This window comes from Periplaneta americana, chromosome 1 (genome assembly GCF_040183065.1).
Source record: "Periplaneta americana isolate PAMFEO1 chromosome 1, P.americana_PAMFEO1_priV1, whole genome shotgun sequence".
In the NCBI taxonomy this organism is placed as follows: Eukaryota; Metazoa; Arthropoda; class Insecta; order Blattodea; family Blattidae; genus Periplaneta; species Periplaneta americana.
This window is the reverse complement of record NC_091117.1, coordinates 132996849-133015144: the sequence shown is the minus strand read 5'-3', so window position 1 is coordinate 133015144 and position 18296 is coordinate 132996849. Positions and strand designations below refer to the sequence as shown.

The following is an 18296-nucleotide window of genomic DNA, read 5'->3' as shown; positions in this document are numbered from 1 at the left end:
GAAAATTCTGAGCCCAGTGTATTGGCATGTATAGAGAGGAACATGATAGGATATTTGGAGCATAATTAGCTATGAATTGTCATTACTCTATAAAAATTAGGCTATAGTACTTTGAAAGTGTGTATGTACGTCTGTCCCGAATATTCTCCATTTACCATCTTACATCCCATTAGTAGATTAGACAGTATACTCTGGGCCACATGCTGCTCTCAAAGACATTTATTGCGACTCTTGAACTAATATTAGTCTACTATTCTTTTTATGAACTCTTTTTTAATTTCTATAATAATGTGCAACTGGAGGAAATTTTGGTTACTCTGCATCATTCCTGCCAGTGAAGGTGTTCAACAAGGATACTTATTATTTTCTTTAAAAAGGTAGTGTCATGTCTCATGTGCTTATTATGTCGTAGTAAAATATTGGATTATAAACGTTTTTATCTTAATAGACATAATAATAACGTACATTCATATTTTGATAACAAGTATCCAAAATATATTTTTCGATCAAGGTACAAAAACTGAAAATGTTAAAAATGAATAGAAAGTAATGTATTCCACTATTTACAAAAATTAATTGACAACAAAGTAATCATACCATGTAACAGAAATTAAGCCATTTACAGATTCAGAGATTTTTAAGGAATGCCTTCTAGCTGTATGTGTGACTTTATTTTCTAAATTTCCAAATTCAAAATAGATTACATGTGAAATAAAACAACAAATCAATCTGCTTATATTCATATGGTTATGCAGAAGAGTAGCAGAGTCTGCCTTGCAACTTCAAAATATTAGTAATATGTTAGTATTAGTTCTATTATTTTACATTGAAATAATAATATTGATGATGATTAAAGCCCGGATTTCTAAGCAAAATGGATATTCTTCTCCACACTTTTAAAGGTAAGCAGAAAGGTTATACTTCGTAAGACTACCTAGATAAGCAGTTTTAATTATGTTTGTTAGTGCTTATAAATGCTTATTTCACAGGAAAACGTTTTTGCTTACTTATTTTACGATTTTTAATTAAAACAGCATATTTTACCCAAAACTGTAATTTTAAAAGTACTTATTTCACTCTAGCCGTCATTTATCACTGATTCCCCCCCCCCTTTTTTTTTTAGCTAATAAACAATTAACTTCAGTTGAATGCGTAAGAAAGCAATGCTAGGGTATGACCCAGGATGTTGTGAAATAATACTGCGTAGTTCTAATGAGGAGAGAACCTTGGAATTCCCTGCCAAAACACTGTGTCAAATTTCTAAAAAGATTTCTGATGAAGAAACAGATATTGAAGAGGAATTCACCGAAGAAGAACTGTGGTGCTTTTCACATGCGTCTGTGACATCATGCAACGTCGAAAGAACATTTTCACTTTACAAATCATTCTTCACTGACAGACGCAGGAAATTCACACAGGAAAATCTCAGGATGATCTTCCATGTATACTGCAACAGCCTTCAATAAAGTAAGAGTTCTACGAAACAAATAATTTATCATCATATTTCCGTGTATTCGTTTTTGCTTATTTTGGTGCTTATTTTCACCATTTTTCGTGCTTATTTTACTGTTTCCGTGTATTCGTTTTTGATTATATTGCTGCTTATTTTCACCATTTTTCGTGCTTATTTGCTTGTTTATGTTACTGTTTGATTGTGCTTAGAAATCCGGGCTATAATGATGATGATGATGATAATAATAATAGTAATAATAATAATAATAATAATAATAATAATCTGTCAAATAAGTTAATAATTAAAAATTTGCGCATTCTGTTACTCTTCAATACTGTGGCTCTCAGCAAATTACTATTTCTCACTTTTCACTCCCTAATTTCTAGTGAGTACCACTGAGGTAGGAAGTTGAGTACTTTGGATATTTCTGTCTCTTGTTTGGCTGAACACTGGAGAAGATGAGTCTTGTTCATGAAAGTTTTTGTTATTAAAGTTAAATATTGATATCGATTGGACTTACGCTAGAATAAAGTAATTAAAAAATAGAGACAATATTCGATAATGAATCTGAAATGCAGAGAATAGTAGGAATTCCAAGATTGAGTACCATGAAGAGATGGTAATATAAGTTAAAAGAGCAGTCTAGAGTTGCCAGCTCCCATATTTCCCACGTTTTTCTGTATTTTACATTCATTTTTTTTTCTTTTTCTAGCTCACATATGTATTTAAAAATATTTCTCCCTTATTTCCTAAACTTTAAAATGCGTTTCTTTCTTTATTTCCACTAAAATTGCTTTGTTTCTCAAAGCCTTTGATTCATTGACATTAAATTTTTTTGGTTTATTATCCTTCACTCCTGTGTTGATAAGCTTCCATAACATAAGTTATGTCTCTGAAAAGAAGTTGTCACAGCCACACTGCTTGCCTACTTCCTTTTGTCTTGTGCGGCATCATTTCCGTGTCATAAGGAATACATGTATAGCGTTCATTAGTTTAGGCGTTAATTTATTCCTCTATGAGTAGTAAAAAAGTGACGAATATTTCAGGATCCACTGCCCCACTGAGAGAATGTTTTCACCTATAAAATAATAGATGAGCAGATGTGAGAAACAGAAGTTCTGCTGATCTCACTGAAGCTGAATTACAAATTGTTACTTATTTCAACCTTTGTTGTGAAGATTTCTTCAGATGCGTGAAAGATTATGTTGAATTACTGAATGTTAAATTATGAATTATTATACACACACACACACACACCAGGTGTTTCAGACCACCCATATCAGCCTTTTTTCTCGAAAACTATGTGATACTGGTTGTTCATAAAAAAATTTTGATAACCAAAACCCATGTAAAGAATCGATTGATGGTAGTACCATTTCCCGTAACAAACCAGAAGTAGGGGTACCTGTGATCAACTTCGAAATTTCAAATGAGAACATAGGTCATTGAAGGTACCATTGCTAACTACTTTTAAAAAGAAACAACTTTTACTGAAACTTTTTTTTTTTATAATTTTTATTGTTTACTCACAAAGCAACAAAAATGGTATCTTCTGAGAAATGCTGTATGTTGTTTATGTACGTACACTCTTCATAGTAAATGTTCAAAATGTACGCCACCCTGTGCTAAACAATGTTCTGATCACCTCCTAACATCCGTGATTATAATTGCAATTTATTAGAAAAGCCGCGAATATTCGTATGTGTTGTTCTGCATCATATGGATATGTGCTTCTAACGTTTTGTTGATTAGTAATATTTTAAAATTAGGTATATATTTTAAGAATCCAACAATTAGATGTTATTAAAAAAACTTGTCACCTTGTTCTTTGTTGAGAGTTCTGTTTTAAGATGAATTATATTTCTATTATTGCAGATATTGTTGATTTTGACAAGTATCCCCTGGACAAATCACATAAAAAACTGCAGAATTATTTTAAATCAAATAACAGTGCAATCCTAAAGACAGCAGCTGATGTTATTCAAGAATGCCTACGAAAGTACAGGTATTTTCAGTATTTTAGTTATCATTGTATCATTAGAGTTGCCAAGTTGAACTATCGCTAAACTTGGAGATTTACGATATCTATAAAATTTATTATTATTATTATTATTATTATTATTATTATTATTATTATTATTATTATTATTATTATTATTAATGCTGGCTGAACAACGTTGGTGGCTCTATAAAAATATACAGTACAGTACATAGCAAGCAGATGATTCAATTTATAAACCTAAACAATTCTTCATCAGTTGAGGTATAAAAAATATAATACATAGCAAGTAAATTAATTAAATTTAAAAGTATAAACAATTCAATAAGTTGAGATATACAAAAATAAATAATACATATCTTGCAGATTACTTCAATTTACAAACATAAATAGTTCACCAGTTGAGCATATATAATAATATGCAATACATTGCAAGCTGATTAATATTCAATTTACAAGCATATTTTAGTTGCGCTATACAAAATTGTACAATATATATATTCATTTTACAAACTTAATTGAGTACTGGTATCTGCAGAATACACAAACATTAACGTAGCAGAGCTCAGATACTCTCTCACATCTTTCGGAAAGAGCTTTAAGTGAAGTGCTATAATTGTCAAAACATTAAATTGAATTGTACCTTGTAAAAAATAATACATGTTGGAAGATGAAGTAAATATGAAAATGCATCTGACTGTTCTTGGTCATCTCTTTCTTGTAAACATTTGCTCTATGGCATGAGATATAATCACCAGTCATTTTAATTCACTGTCTGACAGACTGGAGTGGATCCTTTAGACCAAAAATCAAGAACAACTGCTGGGACAATATAATATGCGATTTTGCAATATTATATTTCTTTTACAGTTCCGAAGAAATATGTATTTATTTTGATGGTGGGATAGAATCAACGTGTATACTGCATATGTATTATGCACTTACTGCTAAAGAAGACTTCATTCCAAGAACACAAGTAGCATGCATTAAGGAGAAGAAAGTCTTACAAGAATTGGAAGCCTTTGTGAAGGAAACCATCTCCAGGTGCATATAATAATTTGCAAAGTCTTCTTTACTTAAAGTATTGTAATAGGTTTTTAATAATCCATTGGAAACTATTAACATGTTTACCAACTGAACTATATTATTTTTCAAGTTTTGCGTGTCTGTAAAATGATTAGTAAATTTGAGTACATCAGTAGTAGAAATGGCATGTCTCTTGAATGCAAACAACAATCAGAACAGTTTCATACGAAAATTAATTGATTAATTTATTTATTTACTTATTTATATATGTATTTATTTATTCGTTGTGTAATGCTATAATGAAATACTCTTTTTTTTTTTTTTTTTAGGTATAATAGCAATTTCCAAATATTTGAAGTGGAACCAAAATCTCTGACATTTACAACTCTTCAACCCCCTATTAAAGCCGTTATTATTGGTAACATAACTTCAGAACATCAAAGTAAGTAAAAATGAAGTCAATATAAATATTAGAGCTTTCGATTTAATCAATTAATCCAACTCATTAACTGATTAATTTTAAAATTCGAAAATGTGTTTTAATTCCTTGGTGAAGAAAACATAACTGCCTTGTGAAATTTGTGTAGCACAAAATCTGTATCATTAGATACAGTAAACTCTTAAGTTATGTTTCAAGATTGTGCGTGATTGCTGGTTATTCAGAGATCAGTTTATTCAGTGTTTTATGTTTGTGAACTTTAGTTATAAATATGACTTATGAATTGTCCCGTGAAAAACTGGGTGAAAGTTTCGGATTTATATTAATCAATTGTGGAAAGGTGACGAAAAAAAAAAAAACAAGTATTTTGTAAGAAGTGCAGAAAATCATTCAGCGAAAGCACAACTAGTCCCTATTATCATTTTAAATATGTTCAACATTTCCAAGATGGATCTCTGTCTTCTATGTTGCTACTTCCACTTAATCTTCTCAATTGGAGAATCTAATAGTAAAGCCTATATTCTGTATTAAAGAAACTGAAATAACGAACAAACTTGAGAAGTACTGTCAAGATATTGACTTGTTTGGCTGAAACAAGGAGATATGACTGTAATAAGTGTAATTTGGACACTTTTTTTCCCAAATTTTTTGTATACATCATCTTTGCCAATTACTTCTTAATATTTATTTATGTATGCATAAATAAAATTAAAAATATTTGTGTAAAAGTGTGTTCTTCTTCACAGCATATGGACTTATTATAAAATAAGTGTTTTTAATCAAACTTAGTGTTTATGTGTAATCAATAGAAGACCGGATTTTAAAAGGAAAGTTTTTCATCAAAAAAGGACAAAAAAAAGGAAGTTATAGCCAAAAAGAAGGACTTGAAAAGGGACTATATTACTCCCCAAAACACACTTCAGCACATTCATGGATATACATGGCACACACAATCTTACATTTATCCCTTCACAACATAAGGAAAGTGTTGTAGTTGATATAATCAAAAAAAGACTTCAAAAAGGACTTTATTACTCCTTCAAAAGGGTGCTATTTTAATTGAAGACACATCTCAGCACATTCATGGATACACATAGCGCACACAAGCTTATATTTATCGCTTCACAACATAAGGAAAGTGTTGTATTTGATATAGTCAAAAAAATACTTCAAAAAGGACTTTATTACTCCTTCAAAAGGGTGCTATTTTATTGAAGACACACCTCAGCACATTCATGGATACACATAGCACACACAAGCTTATATTTATCACTTCACAACATAAGGAAAGTGTTGTATTTGATCACATTCAACATTTCAATATGATTCTGCCTCTTTGAATGCAGAATGTCTTCATAAATAGAAAATGACCGCTCAACATCAACTGAAACCAGAGGTGAAAATTTTCTTTATATCCCGAACTCTAAATCAGCACACTTTATTAGTTTTTCAATGTTTGGAATCAGAAGAAGAACGATATTTATTTTTGCTTGCTCAGGAAGTTATAGGTCTATCGGAAAAAATATAGGACAATTATCTAAATGTTTGCGATAGTCTGTTAAAAAAAGACCAAAATAAGAGATGTTTAAAAAAAGGGGGGGGGAAGGGAAGTCAAAACCACATAATTTGGCCGGTTGAAGATATTTTTGAACATTGTGATTAATTATTTCATGTTACATGTTGAAATAGAAAAAAGGGATTCCTTTAAAATCCGGTCTCTAGACTAATCAAAGTGAATATGGAATTACTATAAAATGATGTTAAATGTTTTTATTCATGCCTACAAACAAAGATCGATTAAAACTCGATTAATTGGTCAATTAATCAATTAAAAATATCCATTTAACTGATCAAAATTTTTAGTTGATCAACAACTTTAATAAATATATTCATTGTCCTCTTTTTATAAGTATTTTTCATAAGTATAGATTTATGACTCTCTGTGCTCATATTGTGTGAAGTATAGATTTAGGGAAGCTGTTTTAAATACATGATTAATTAAAATTATAGAAATTGTGTACAATTTGTAGTAACGAAATAACATACAATGTAAAATTTGAATGAAATTATTCTAATTATTATACGATAATAGTTTCTTAAGATCATTAAAATTTTATTACTGAAGAATGCAAGAATTGGCACTAAGGAAATGTGTGTACAAAGTCATTTTATTAAATCATTGCACGGAAGCTGTTTTAAATATATGATTAATTAAAATTATAGAAATTGTGTACAATTGTAGTAACGAAATAACATACAATGTAAAATTTGAATGAAATTATTCTAATTATTATACGATAATAGTTTCTTAAGATCATTAAAATTTTATTACTGAAGAATGCAAGAATTGGCACTAAGGAAATGTGTGTAAAAAGCCATTTTATCAAATCATTGCAGATTCTACTTTTACTCGATGTACCAAAAATTAATTTCCAACCATATTAATGTCAAACTTTCTGTTATTCTTTTACTGTCGACACTTATTAGTCTGACATATGTATTGGAAAGAAGTTTTTGGTGTTCTACCTTCCCTCATCCTGACCACATGACTCAGCCATTCTAGTCTTTTGAATTTAATGCCAGTGATGATATCTGCATTTGTGTACATATTTTTAATCTCCGAATTAGTTTGGATATGCCATTCACCATTTCAAAAACTGGATCTTAAATCTTCCTGAGTACCTTCCTTTCTCATACACTAAGGATAGATTTAGCTTCTCCAGAGTCAAAATTTCACTGCCATATATCACAATAGGTTTGATGATGGTTTTGTATAGGTTTATCTCAATTTTTTTTAGATATATATCTAGCTTTCATGATATTATCTAAAGCTCGTAGACAACGATTTGCTGCAGCAATCTTCTCGTGTATATCTATATTTCTATTAATTATATCATTATTTGTAACTACTGCCCTTAAATATCTAAAGGATGAAACTGAGTTATATGAATGATCATTAATTACAAAATCTGTTATGTTAATGTCGGTTTGTCATATATTTCGTTTTGTTTGTGTTAATACATAAGCTAGATTTTCCTCCTGCCTCTTGGAGTTGTTGTGTAGCTTGTTCTAAAGTATTTAGGGTTCTTAATAAAAGCACGATATCATCTGCGTAAGTTAGATATTGTAATGACCTGTTAAATATTGTACCTCCAGGATTAATACCAGAATCCATTTCTCTAATTAGAAGAAAAAGCATTGATTCAATATGAAAAACTTATCAGATTACCAGGAAACAATTGGCATTCATACAGTCCACTCTGTAGATTAAAAACTCGAAAAAGTTTCATATCCATGGTTCAAGAATTAAAACAGAAAATCATCATCCTGAATTTAAAAGAAAACTTACAAATTAAACCAAACCCTCTAACCCTATTAAATATAGAGTATAATCTAAATTTAACAGAAGAAATACTGAAGTCAGAAGTAAACACTAAAATAATGAAATAATTGTCCTTAGAGACAATTAATATTAGGTATCCTCCACAAAACTGGCTTCATTTATACACAGACGGATCCTTGATCTCCAGGGAACAAGGTGCATGTGCAGATGTTACGTGCTGTCTCTTCTCACTTTATAGATCTCTTGGATATGGAACAACAAGTCTTGATGGAGAAATCATTGCAATAAGTGAAAGTCTAAGGAATCTTCTATGCCACATCAATAAATTTAGGAATCCAGTTATATTGTCAGACTCTAAAGCAGCTATTCTAGCAATAGTCTCTAGACACTCACCTTCATCTCAAACAGCAGAAATAACTAAGATGCTCTCTCAATTAATATCACTCAATAAAAGAATTGTATTCCAATGGATACCATCCCATTGTGGAATCCTGGGAAACTAGAATGTGGATGCTTTAGCAAAGACGGGCAGCACTGCTACTTACAGAGCTGTTACTAAATCTATGTATTACTCTGTGAAAAGATTTATTAAATCTACATACTTAGACTTCAACAAAGAATCTCAAGGGAAAAAATGGAACTCTCTGTGTCATTATCCACAGTTAATTACCAATTTACCACGAAAATCGTCTGTAGCTGCATTTAGATTGGCAACAGGTCATGACTGTTTGGCTAAACACCTGCATAGAATTGGAATATATCCGTCCCCTAACTGTCCATTGTGCAACTCAAACCAATAAATGGATTCGGAACACCTCAAAATTTGTGTCTGAGTGGCTGACCATGACAATATCTTTGAAAAATATTGGAGTGCAAGAGGCCAAATGACTTTATTGTCAAACACCTGGCATTAGAAAACAACCATTATTTTTTCAAGCCCAATATTAAATATATACTAGATATTGTGTCAGCTTGTCATATTCCAGTATCTGTGGTAAAACCATCACATAACTTGTTCTGCACTTTAACTTTATTTAGTGTACTGCATATTGTCATTTTAGTTAGATTAATCAGTTTGGATGGAATGCCAATTTCTGCCATAGCTTCAAAAATATATCGTCTGTTTATGGTATCAAATGTCTGCTTGAAATCAATAAACAGCTGATATAGAGGGATGTTACATTCGTAGAATTTTTCTTAGTATAATCTCAGTACAAAGATATGGTCAGTGGTGGCAGTAAATAAGACTTTAATATGAAAAATGCGGACAAATAGATAATGCTCTAATATATATTGTTTTATAAGTCCATGTGTCCAGATAAATACAGCCAAGCCTCATCAGAAAAAAAAAAAAAAAGCATTTCAGGATCAATTCCCCCATTATGCACAGATTGCAATACCGAAGTCGTACAACACTATCCAAATTTGCCAGTCTTTGTACTAATAGTGATGTTATACAATCTTAATTTTAGTTTGTGTTCAGCTCTATGAGCAGTTGTTACTGACACACTGGTTTGAAGGGCTAAACGAGGCAGCACTTTTCTCGGACTTCTTTCTAATGCAGCTTTTATTTTTTTATTCAATCTGGCCCTTTGACACAGAATAAGTCACATTTTTTTAATTAATATAAAAATATGGGACATAAAATAATTGACAAAATTTGATTTTGGTAAATACAAATTATGAAATATAAAATAAATTTCTCTTTTCAACTTACGTCCAAGAATCTCGAATACCATATAAATGATTTATACATTTTAATTAAATTTAATTAATTATGTAATCAACAATTAAAAATTATATATTCAATTTGTAAGGTCACTCATACTACTTATTTGGTTGTTTGCAGATGGATTCATGAGGTTGCTTGAAGAGAACACTGCGTACTCAAAAGTAAGGTGGATAACACCATTAGTTAACTGTAAAGTGGCTGAAATCTGGAACTTCGTTCAGTCTCTGACTCTTCCTTATTGTATATTATATGATCAAGGGTAGGTACATTTCTGAGAGGTTTGTTTGTTGTAGATATTAAATTTAACATTTTTTCCATGCTTTGGGAGGATGTGACAACTACTCTTATTTATGATGAGTAATGGCCATTTCATTAATTACTGTATATACTTTATATATTATAATAATGGTGTTGATTTTCGATACAAATATGATACCGCCACCACCACCACCACCGTTATAAATGGTGTGCATACTTCCACAGAAAGTCCAATTTTACCGAAACAAAAAAGGCCATTTCCAAAATATTTTTCAGTGAGTATTACTACATTTTCCCATTTACCTGAGGAGGAATGAAGCTTGTGAAGAGAAATCATACAAACATATTCCTTTAATAATAACTTATCAGTAAAAATATCTTATGTCAAAAATGCATCACAGCTCTAATTAGATGCATAGACTGTAAGTTCCTTATCTCAAAATGTTTGCCTTAGTCTCCTCTACAATCCCTCCAATTTTTTTGGTTGAATTGTGGGGCGCTCTGTATATTCTGATTGGAGAAAAAGTGGCAAATGTAATGAATTAAGAGTGAAAAATGTCATTTTTGGTCATTTCAGTCTTCAACCTTTCCTGAAGACATTTTATAACACATTCTTATGGCTGATATAGTGTATAATGATATCCGATATAACGACTATGTTAATTGATAATACAATCATTGGAATGGAATCCCATCTAAAGTCGAGAACTGTCCCTATTTAGACATATCAGTATTACGAGATGCGTCCATAGAGTAACTTTCCCACTCGTCCCACAGCTAGCAAACCATATGTTGCGCGAAGTGACTGCGTGTACGTGATAGAGTAATGTCCTGGCATGGCGCATGCGCTAGTGGAATTCTCGAGTGCTCTCAGTAGCTTTGTTGCATTGGTTGAAGATGGACTTTCCTATTCCAGCTCCCACCACGTGTGAAGTGCGATCAATGATAAAGTTTTTGAAAGCACAGGGCATAGCACCAATTGAAATTTATCGTCAGCTGTGCCAGGTATATGGGCCTAATATCATGAACAAGCAGATGGTGCATTGCTCCACAAGGTCGTCTGTGATGATGGTTGGCCTGCCACTGTGCTCCTCGTCATGCACTTTTTGGCATCCTGCTGAAAATTGTCTACACCAGCAACGCACCATCTGCTTGCTCATGATGCTAGGCCTATAGACCTGGCATAGCTGACGATAAATTTCAATCGGCGCTATGCCCTGTGCATTCAAAAACTTTATCACTGATCGCACTTCACACACGGTGGGAGCTGGAATAGGAGTGTCCATCTTCAACCAATGCAACGAAGCTACTGAGAGCTAGCACATGCTAGAGCTAGTTCTGCTAGCGCATGTGCCATGCCAGGACATACTCTACCACGTACACGCAGTTGCTTCGTGCAACATATGGTTTGCTAGCTGTGGGATGAGTGGGAAAGTTACTTTATAGACATGCCTAGTAATATAGCCAGCTGTAAGAAATAAGTTAATTTTATATCTTTATTATTATATTTAGTTCCCTACAAGCAGGGTGACCAACTCCTGCTCTTTATGAAAGATGACTCTTTGTTGGAGATCTTTGATACTCAAGCTTACACTTCTTACAGCATGTTTGTTAGTTGTAAGTTTGTCTCGCTGCTCTAATCAGTATAGGTCAGGATGAAAGACTAAAAAAGGATGCCGAATCTTAACTGACATGTAACTAAAGGAAATTGGTGCTCAGTTAGAATCTAGTCCTCAAAGATCATTGCGTTTACTCAGCAACTAGGAGTGTTGAGAAGTTCAGCACGTCAAGTTAAAAAAATGTTCAAAATAAAAGAAATATGCATTTCACGTGAAATACTCCACCATATTTCGAGAAAGACATTTAAAAGATGCAAGTCATGCATATAGGCAGAGACTGTCCACTTTAAATAACGAGTTCATACATTCTACTTTCACTTTCTCATTTGTCAGTAATAAGTATAAAGGAAAAGTGGTGTGATACCACTGAAAATAAGTTGGAAGATTTTTACGGTTTTGGCATGCTGTCTTGTCTGTGCTGTCCATCTGCATATGGTAATTTCTCCCAATCAGTTCAACTGAAAATGATGCACATAAGATATAATCACTTTAAATAATAAAGCTAATGAATATTTGATAAAATAACACAGAATGGCGATTTACTCAAAATTGACCGTAGCAGTTGAATCATTCACCCAAACAATGTTGTAACCAGCATTTTTGTTGAATATGAATTAAAGATGGAATTAAGTTATATCGAGGAACTTTGTTTTTGCCTAAATCAACAGTTTGCATCGTTATAGATATTTTAAAATTGCTGTTTAGTAGAAAAATGTTGTATTTTTACATTTTTATTTTTTACTCTCCTGTAAAATTTACTTTTTGTTGGTTAGGTGAATGATTAAATTAATTTCATGATAATTATTTCCACATGACATTATCTCAGTATAGTCTTACAATTACTTCTCCAACAGTTTATTTTCACTCTAATGTTAATTACATTACAAGTGAGTAATATACATAGGCTGTGTCTCAAAACTCAAGTCTGTATACTACATGTTACAGACTAGCAGTAGTAAACTACACACACATTATGGAGCTTTGGACATGTATGCTTGAATGATGCCTTGTTCACAGACTATTTTTCTAAAACAAACATGACAATACGTTACAGCACTTAATTAAGAAGGCAGTGTCCTAATGCAATTTCATTACGAGTTAGTATGTGGAAAAGATAAGAGCCTACGTTTGGTACTAGCAATGTCAGTGTTCAAAGTTAATGAGTTATTCTCCATTATATTTACATTATTTCACTTCCAAAGGATCTTCAGATTTCATAATCACAATTGTTGTTGAGGTATCCACGTTTGTTTAGTGTACAAGTCATGAATCGAGCAAGCATTTTCATTTACTAGCTACTACGGACTTGATTGCTATGCACTATGTAGCTTTGGATCATATCTTCTGACGTCACATCCAGCTATTTAGTCATAACTATCTAGTTCACTTCAGTTGTAAATATAGCTTTGGGACACAGCTTAAATAAATTGAATTGTTGTGCAGCTCTTATCTTCTTCGTAATACCATTAAAAAATACGAATTTATTTTGTATAATACAGTGAAATATTCCATGCTCTTTTTCTAGAGTTCATAATTTTTTTTAATCTCTTCTTTTCAAGGCATACAACGTTGGGAAGTACCAGAGTCTTACTTGAAGCAATAGCAAACATGAATGAAGCTGGAAAACTTGCAACAGAAACTGTAAAATAAACTCATTCATTCATTTATTTATTTATTTATTCATTCATTCATTCATAGTGTTTTGCCCCAGGGCAGGTCTTTCACTGCAAACCCAGCATTATCCAGTCTTTCCTATTTTCTGCCTTCCTCAGTCTCTGCATATGATCCATATATGAGGGCCTCACAACCAGAGTGGACCAAGTCCACCAGTGGTCAGTTTGTGGATTAATACAATTTTGGATGAAGAAAACTTAGATTTATTGATTACCATAACGAACCAAGTCCATAACTCATTTGTTACTCCACAGAGGGCACCATTTTCTATGGAAGGTGAAGGTTGCTAAGCATGAGGCAGGAACTTTAAGACTCAATTTCTCAAAATTATTCCAGAAGGACTTGGTCCACTCTGGTTGTGAACCCCTCATATCTTAATGTCGTCTATTGTTTGATATCTTCTTCTGCCCCGAACTCTTCTCCTGTTCACCATTCCTTCCAGTGTATCCTTCAGTAGGCAGTGACCCAGCCAATTCCTTTTTCCCTTCTTGATCAATTTCAGCATTATTCTTTCTTCACTCACTCTTTCCAACACAGCTTCGTTTCTTATTCTGTCTGTCCATTTCACACACTCCATCCTTCTCCATATCCACATTTCAAGTTCTAGTCGCTTCTCTTCACTTCGTCATAATGTCTATGTTTCTACCTCATACAGTGCTACACTCCTCACAAAGCACTTCACTAACCCTGTCTCACGAGAGCTAGGAGACAGTCAAAACAAACTCCCCACTTCTCCCACTACTATGTAGTATGTGATGGAAAAGCTACTATCTGTTCTGCAAACATTTACTACCAGTCTGGTAATCTCTCTGTTAGTGAAGTCTTCTCTTTCTAATACAATATAGACTACTGCATTAACATTATAGTATACATAACACACATAATGAAGTAATAAAACATACCTCTTTAATCACTGTCATCTAAAGGTTCAACGTCGTCCATATCATCGTCAGTGTCATCGTTGTTGCTGTTAAGATTAACAACCAGTCTCTCAACAGTTTTCTTGTTAAGGCAGTCATAATTCCATATTTCAACCTCTTCTTTTTCTATCACGTGTTGCACACATGCCCTCCATTTCTCTGCAGTCACAGTTTCGTGTCCTTCTTCCAGCAATCTTCGGACCTCTGCTATAGGGAATGTCCTATTATTGCAGGCAACATATCCTTTAATTTGGCTCCACACCACTCGATGGGATTTAGGGCACAATAATAAGGGGGCAATCTCAGTACTTGTCTTCCAGTGGAAGCTGCTAATTTATCAGTTTTGTACTCACTGCACGCTTGTGTTATCAAATTCAATAACTGCACTTTGAGGCTTGATTCATCATTCTGTATACTTTTAGAGCCTAGCCATTGCTTGATCCAAATGTTTGTCCAAGATTTATTTGGAACTTTTTCTGTTTTCACGCTGTGGTATAGAGCATTATCCGTGACAATGACAGCATTTTCCTGTAGGTGTGAGAGCATATTCGTGAACCAGTTTTCAAACCTTTCTCCATCCATCTCCTTACGGTAGTCCTTTGTAGATTTAGATTCGAAGACCAACTTTCCACCATCAACGAACCCTTTATAATTTCCTATGTGCAACAATATAAGTCTTTTGCCCTTCCTTGAAGGATTCTGCAGCTCGGTAGACAAACCATGAAGAAAGGCATCTTTCCTTGATTTAACTGTTTCGTCTTTCAGAACTTCCTGAACAGTAAGTCCCACATTGACCCAAGTCTCATCAAGATAAAATATTGGCCTTCCCTCAGATGTGAATTACCTAATTGATCGAAGGTATTTTCTTTGCCACAATACAATATCGTCTCTATCACTTAAAAAACAATTTCTATTTCTTGAAACATATTTGAACTTCAGAAGGATAAAGAAGGCATATCGGGATCATTATTAATTTCGATCAAGATTTTATTCAAAGTGGGAAGTTCATTTCGAAAAAAGAAAGCATGTATTTTTGCCCGCATAGCAAATTTCGTGAAATCGTGATACTTTCTGAAAGAGTTCTTCTATTGCGAACTTTCTTTGTTGTTAAACTTTAGCCTCTTTCCTAATTCTGTACACAGTGGAACGTCCTACTTCCATACACTGTGATGTCGCTTTAACTATATCTTCTAAAGTTAGTTCTGGATTTTCTTACATACCGGTAATGTATTGTACACATTCAGAACACATCTCTTTTCCCCACTTCTAATGGGCTGTCCCCTTTTATATTTCACTACAGAATTATCAGTCATCGTGAGCTTGTTCTTATAAACTGTAGCTACTTCACATGATTCTTATAAACATACACATTTACTATCCCCACTTCATACACTTAACTCAGATTTATACATTTCACTCAGATTTATACACTTCACTCAAATTTATACACTAAACTTCATAAACTTCACTAATTTTCAGGAAGAAGGCACATTAGAAAAAAATCACTGCTACAAATCAAAAACTTTACAACCGTATGGTTTCCTCATGGGTAGTATGCATATTCTCGCATGCTTTCTCTATTCCTACAACTGCGCTCCCACCCCAAAATCATTTACACCGAAACATATCTAACATTTGAGTAATTTCGTTATTTATTTAACAAACACTTATCAACATAAGGTAGAAAGCCATTATGGCTGTTAAATTCAATATAATTCATATTGCATTCTCCTAAAAACAAGCAACATAAAAGTGAAAGTGAAATTACAAAAGGAGATGCTGAGGAGCTGCCCATGGAAGCTGTAAGAGTGCTTTCCATTACTCTGTTTTGTTGACATCACCTCTCAGCTCTCGTGAGACAAGGTTTAGTCTCTTCCTTAGTTCTTTTTCTAGAGGTCCATAGAAGATGCTCCTTTTTCTTTTAAAAGCTTCCTTTGCCATTGCTATCCTCCTTTTGACTTCCCGGCAGGAGCTTATAGTACACCGCAAGTTAAAATAAACTGTAGGTAGAATAATAGAACATGTGAATTTCCCCGAATTTTAGTTCAAGATTACGATATCTATTCTGAATTGTATACCATCAAGCCTATCAAATGTAAATAAAGGAATATGTCAGTGACTAATTTTTAATTATCTGTACTTATTTTGTCCTAGATTTATCAAGGATAGTGATGTGCATTCCATAATCTCTCCTGTCCAATTCCATTTTTTCCTTTCTCTGTTCTCCAGAATGAAACTCTAGAGACTGAGTCATTGTTATGACTATTCCATCAAGTATGGAAGAAATTACATGTAAAAGCAGGTTACAGGTAGCAGTCTTATGATTGCATTACCATATGACATGCTTGTAATTTTCTACGAAAGAACAGCCAGACTACAGAATTAGTTGATGATCAAGACATAGAAAGGTACAAGACAAAAAAGGAATCCATGTAAAAGAGAGGGTAATTTAGTTTGCAACTTCAAGTGTTCAGAGTTTATTGTACAAACAAGACTAACTCGATATCTTAACAAAAAAAAAAAAAAATATATATATATATATATATATATATATATATATATATATATATATATATAATATCGCCACAGTTATTAGAACTAACGAAAAACTAAAAGGTTCTAATGAAACACATACAGATGTCCCAAGAAATGAGACATAACTATAGGAATGTGCTTCTCATATGTAAACAATTGAAAAAGTTTATATGCAGATAGGTCCGGAAATGTTTGGTTTCTGAGTTACAGGCATTCACAACACTTGCTAACAGGAAGTCTTTAATTCCTGCAGGTGCTCTAGGACACTTAGTTCTTCACAGTATCTCAGAGGAGATGTTCAAAATGCCCACTTTCTGCCTAAAACAGGCCACACATCTACATCTTATGGCCCTGCAAAGACACTGCCAAATTCCTGGTGTGTTTCATATTCTCTCTCTATTAGCAAACAATACATGAAGTGCATATCTTTTCACTCGTGATTTATGTACATAGTCTCAACAACGTCCAATCAACATACAGACAACTATCAGATTGTGTTAAATACTATCTTGTGTTGAAGGCATCCTCCTGCCAGAGATTAAGACATTCTAGTTACCATGTGTTTTAAAACCCTGTAACTCGAAAACCAAGCATGTCCGGACATATGTGCATATAAACTATTTTCATGGTTTATAGTCGGCCTGGTTGGTATAGTGCTGGCGTTCTATGCCCGAGGTTGCGGGTTCGAACCCGGGCCAGGTCGATGGCATTCAAGTGTGCTTCAATGCGACAGGCTCATGTCAGTAGATTTACTGGCATGTAAAAGAACTCCTGCGGGACAAAATTCCAGCACACCGGTGACACTGATATAACCTCAGCAGTTGCGAGCGTCGTTAAATAAAACATAACATACTTTATGGTTTATATGTAAAGCAGTGGCGGTTCCTCGGGGGAGGGAAGGGAGGTACGTCCTCCTCACATTTTCTTCTTTTGAAAGTAAATACCAAATAAAATATGTGCCTTGAAATTCAAGGAAGATTCGATAATTTTTAAGTTCACAGCTATAAGAAAAACTCGGTTGATCGAGTTTTAAACGACGCGCGCTCATGTGCTGTAGAAAACTGTGAGAAAGATGCGAGATTGTCTGTGTAGAGGAAAGGCACTCCATTCCTCCTCTACTGCAGTTAACACACACAGATAACAGCACACTAGCTGCCAGAGAAAGAAGCAGAGTTTTAAAGCAAGTAAATGAACAGAGAGGGAGGAGATCCTCCTCTGAATCAGTTATGGGCGGGAAATAGAAACCGACTGGTCGTGCAGCAAGCTCGCTACAGCTGCCATCTAACGATGTTGCATTC

At 33.4% G+C, this 18296-nt stretch overlaps 1 protein-coding gene across 3 annotated transcripts in view; it reads left to right on the top strand.

The window, feature by feature from the left end:
- Positions 1-16582, top strand: part of LOC138701018 (FAD synthase-like) — a 42057-nt gene extending 25475 nt beyond the window's left edge. For 2 of the 3 annotated variants that reach the window (XM_069827517.1, XM_069827527.1), the window contains 5 exons: positions 3329-3458; positions 4323-4496; positions 4808-4920; positions 10110-10251; positions 13429-16582. In XM_069827517.1, the coding sequence (XP_069683618.1) occupies positions 3329-3458; positions 4323-4496; positions 4808-4920; positions 10110-10251; positions 13429-13519 (650 nt within the window). In that variant the 3' untranslated portion in view covers positions 13520-16582. The remainder of the gene's footprint in view (positions 1-3328; positions 3459-4322; positions 4497-4807; positions 4921-10109; positions 10252-13428) is intronic. The other variant, XR_011332426.1, reaches the window with a different exon arrangement.
- Positions 16583-18296: the final 1714 nt, after the last annotated feature.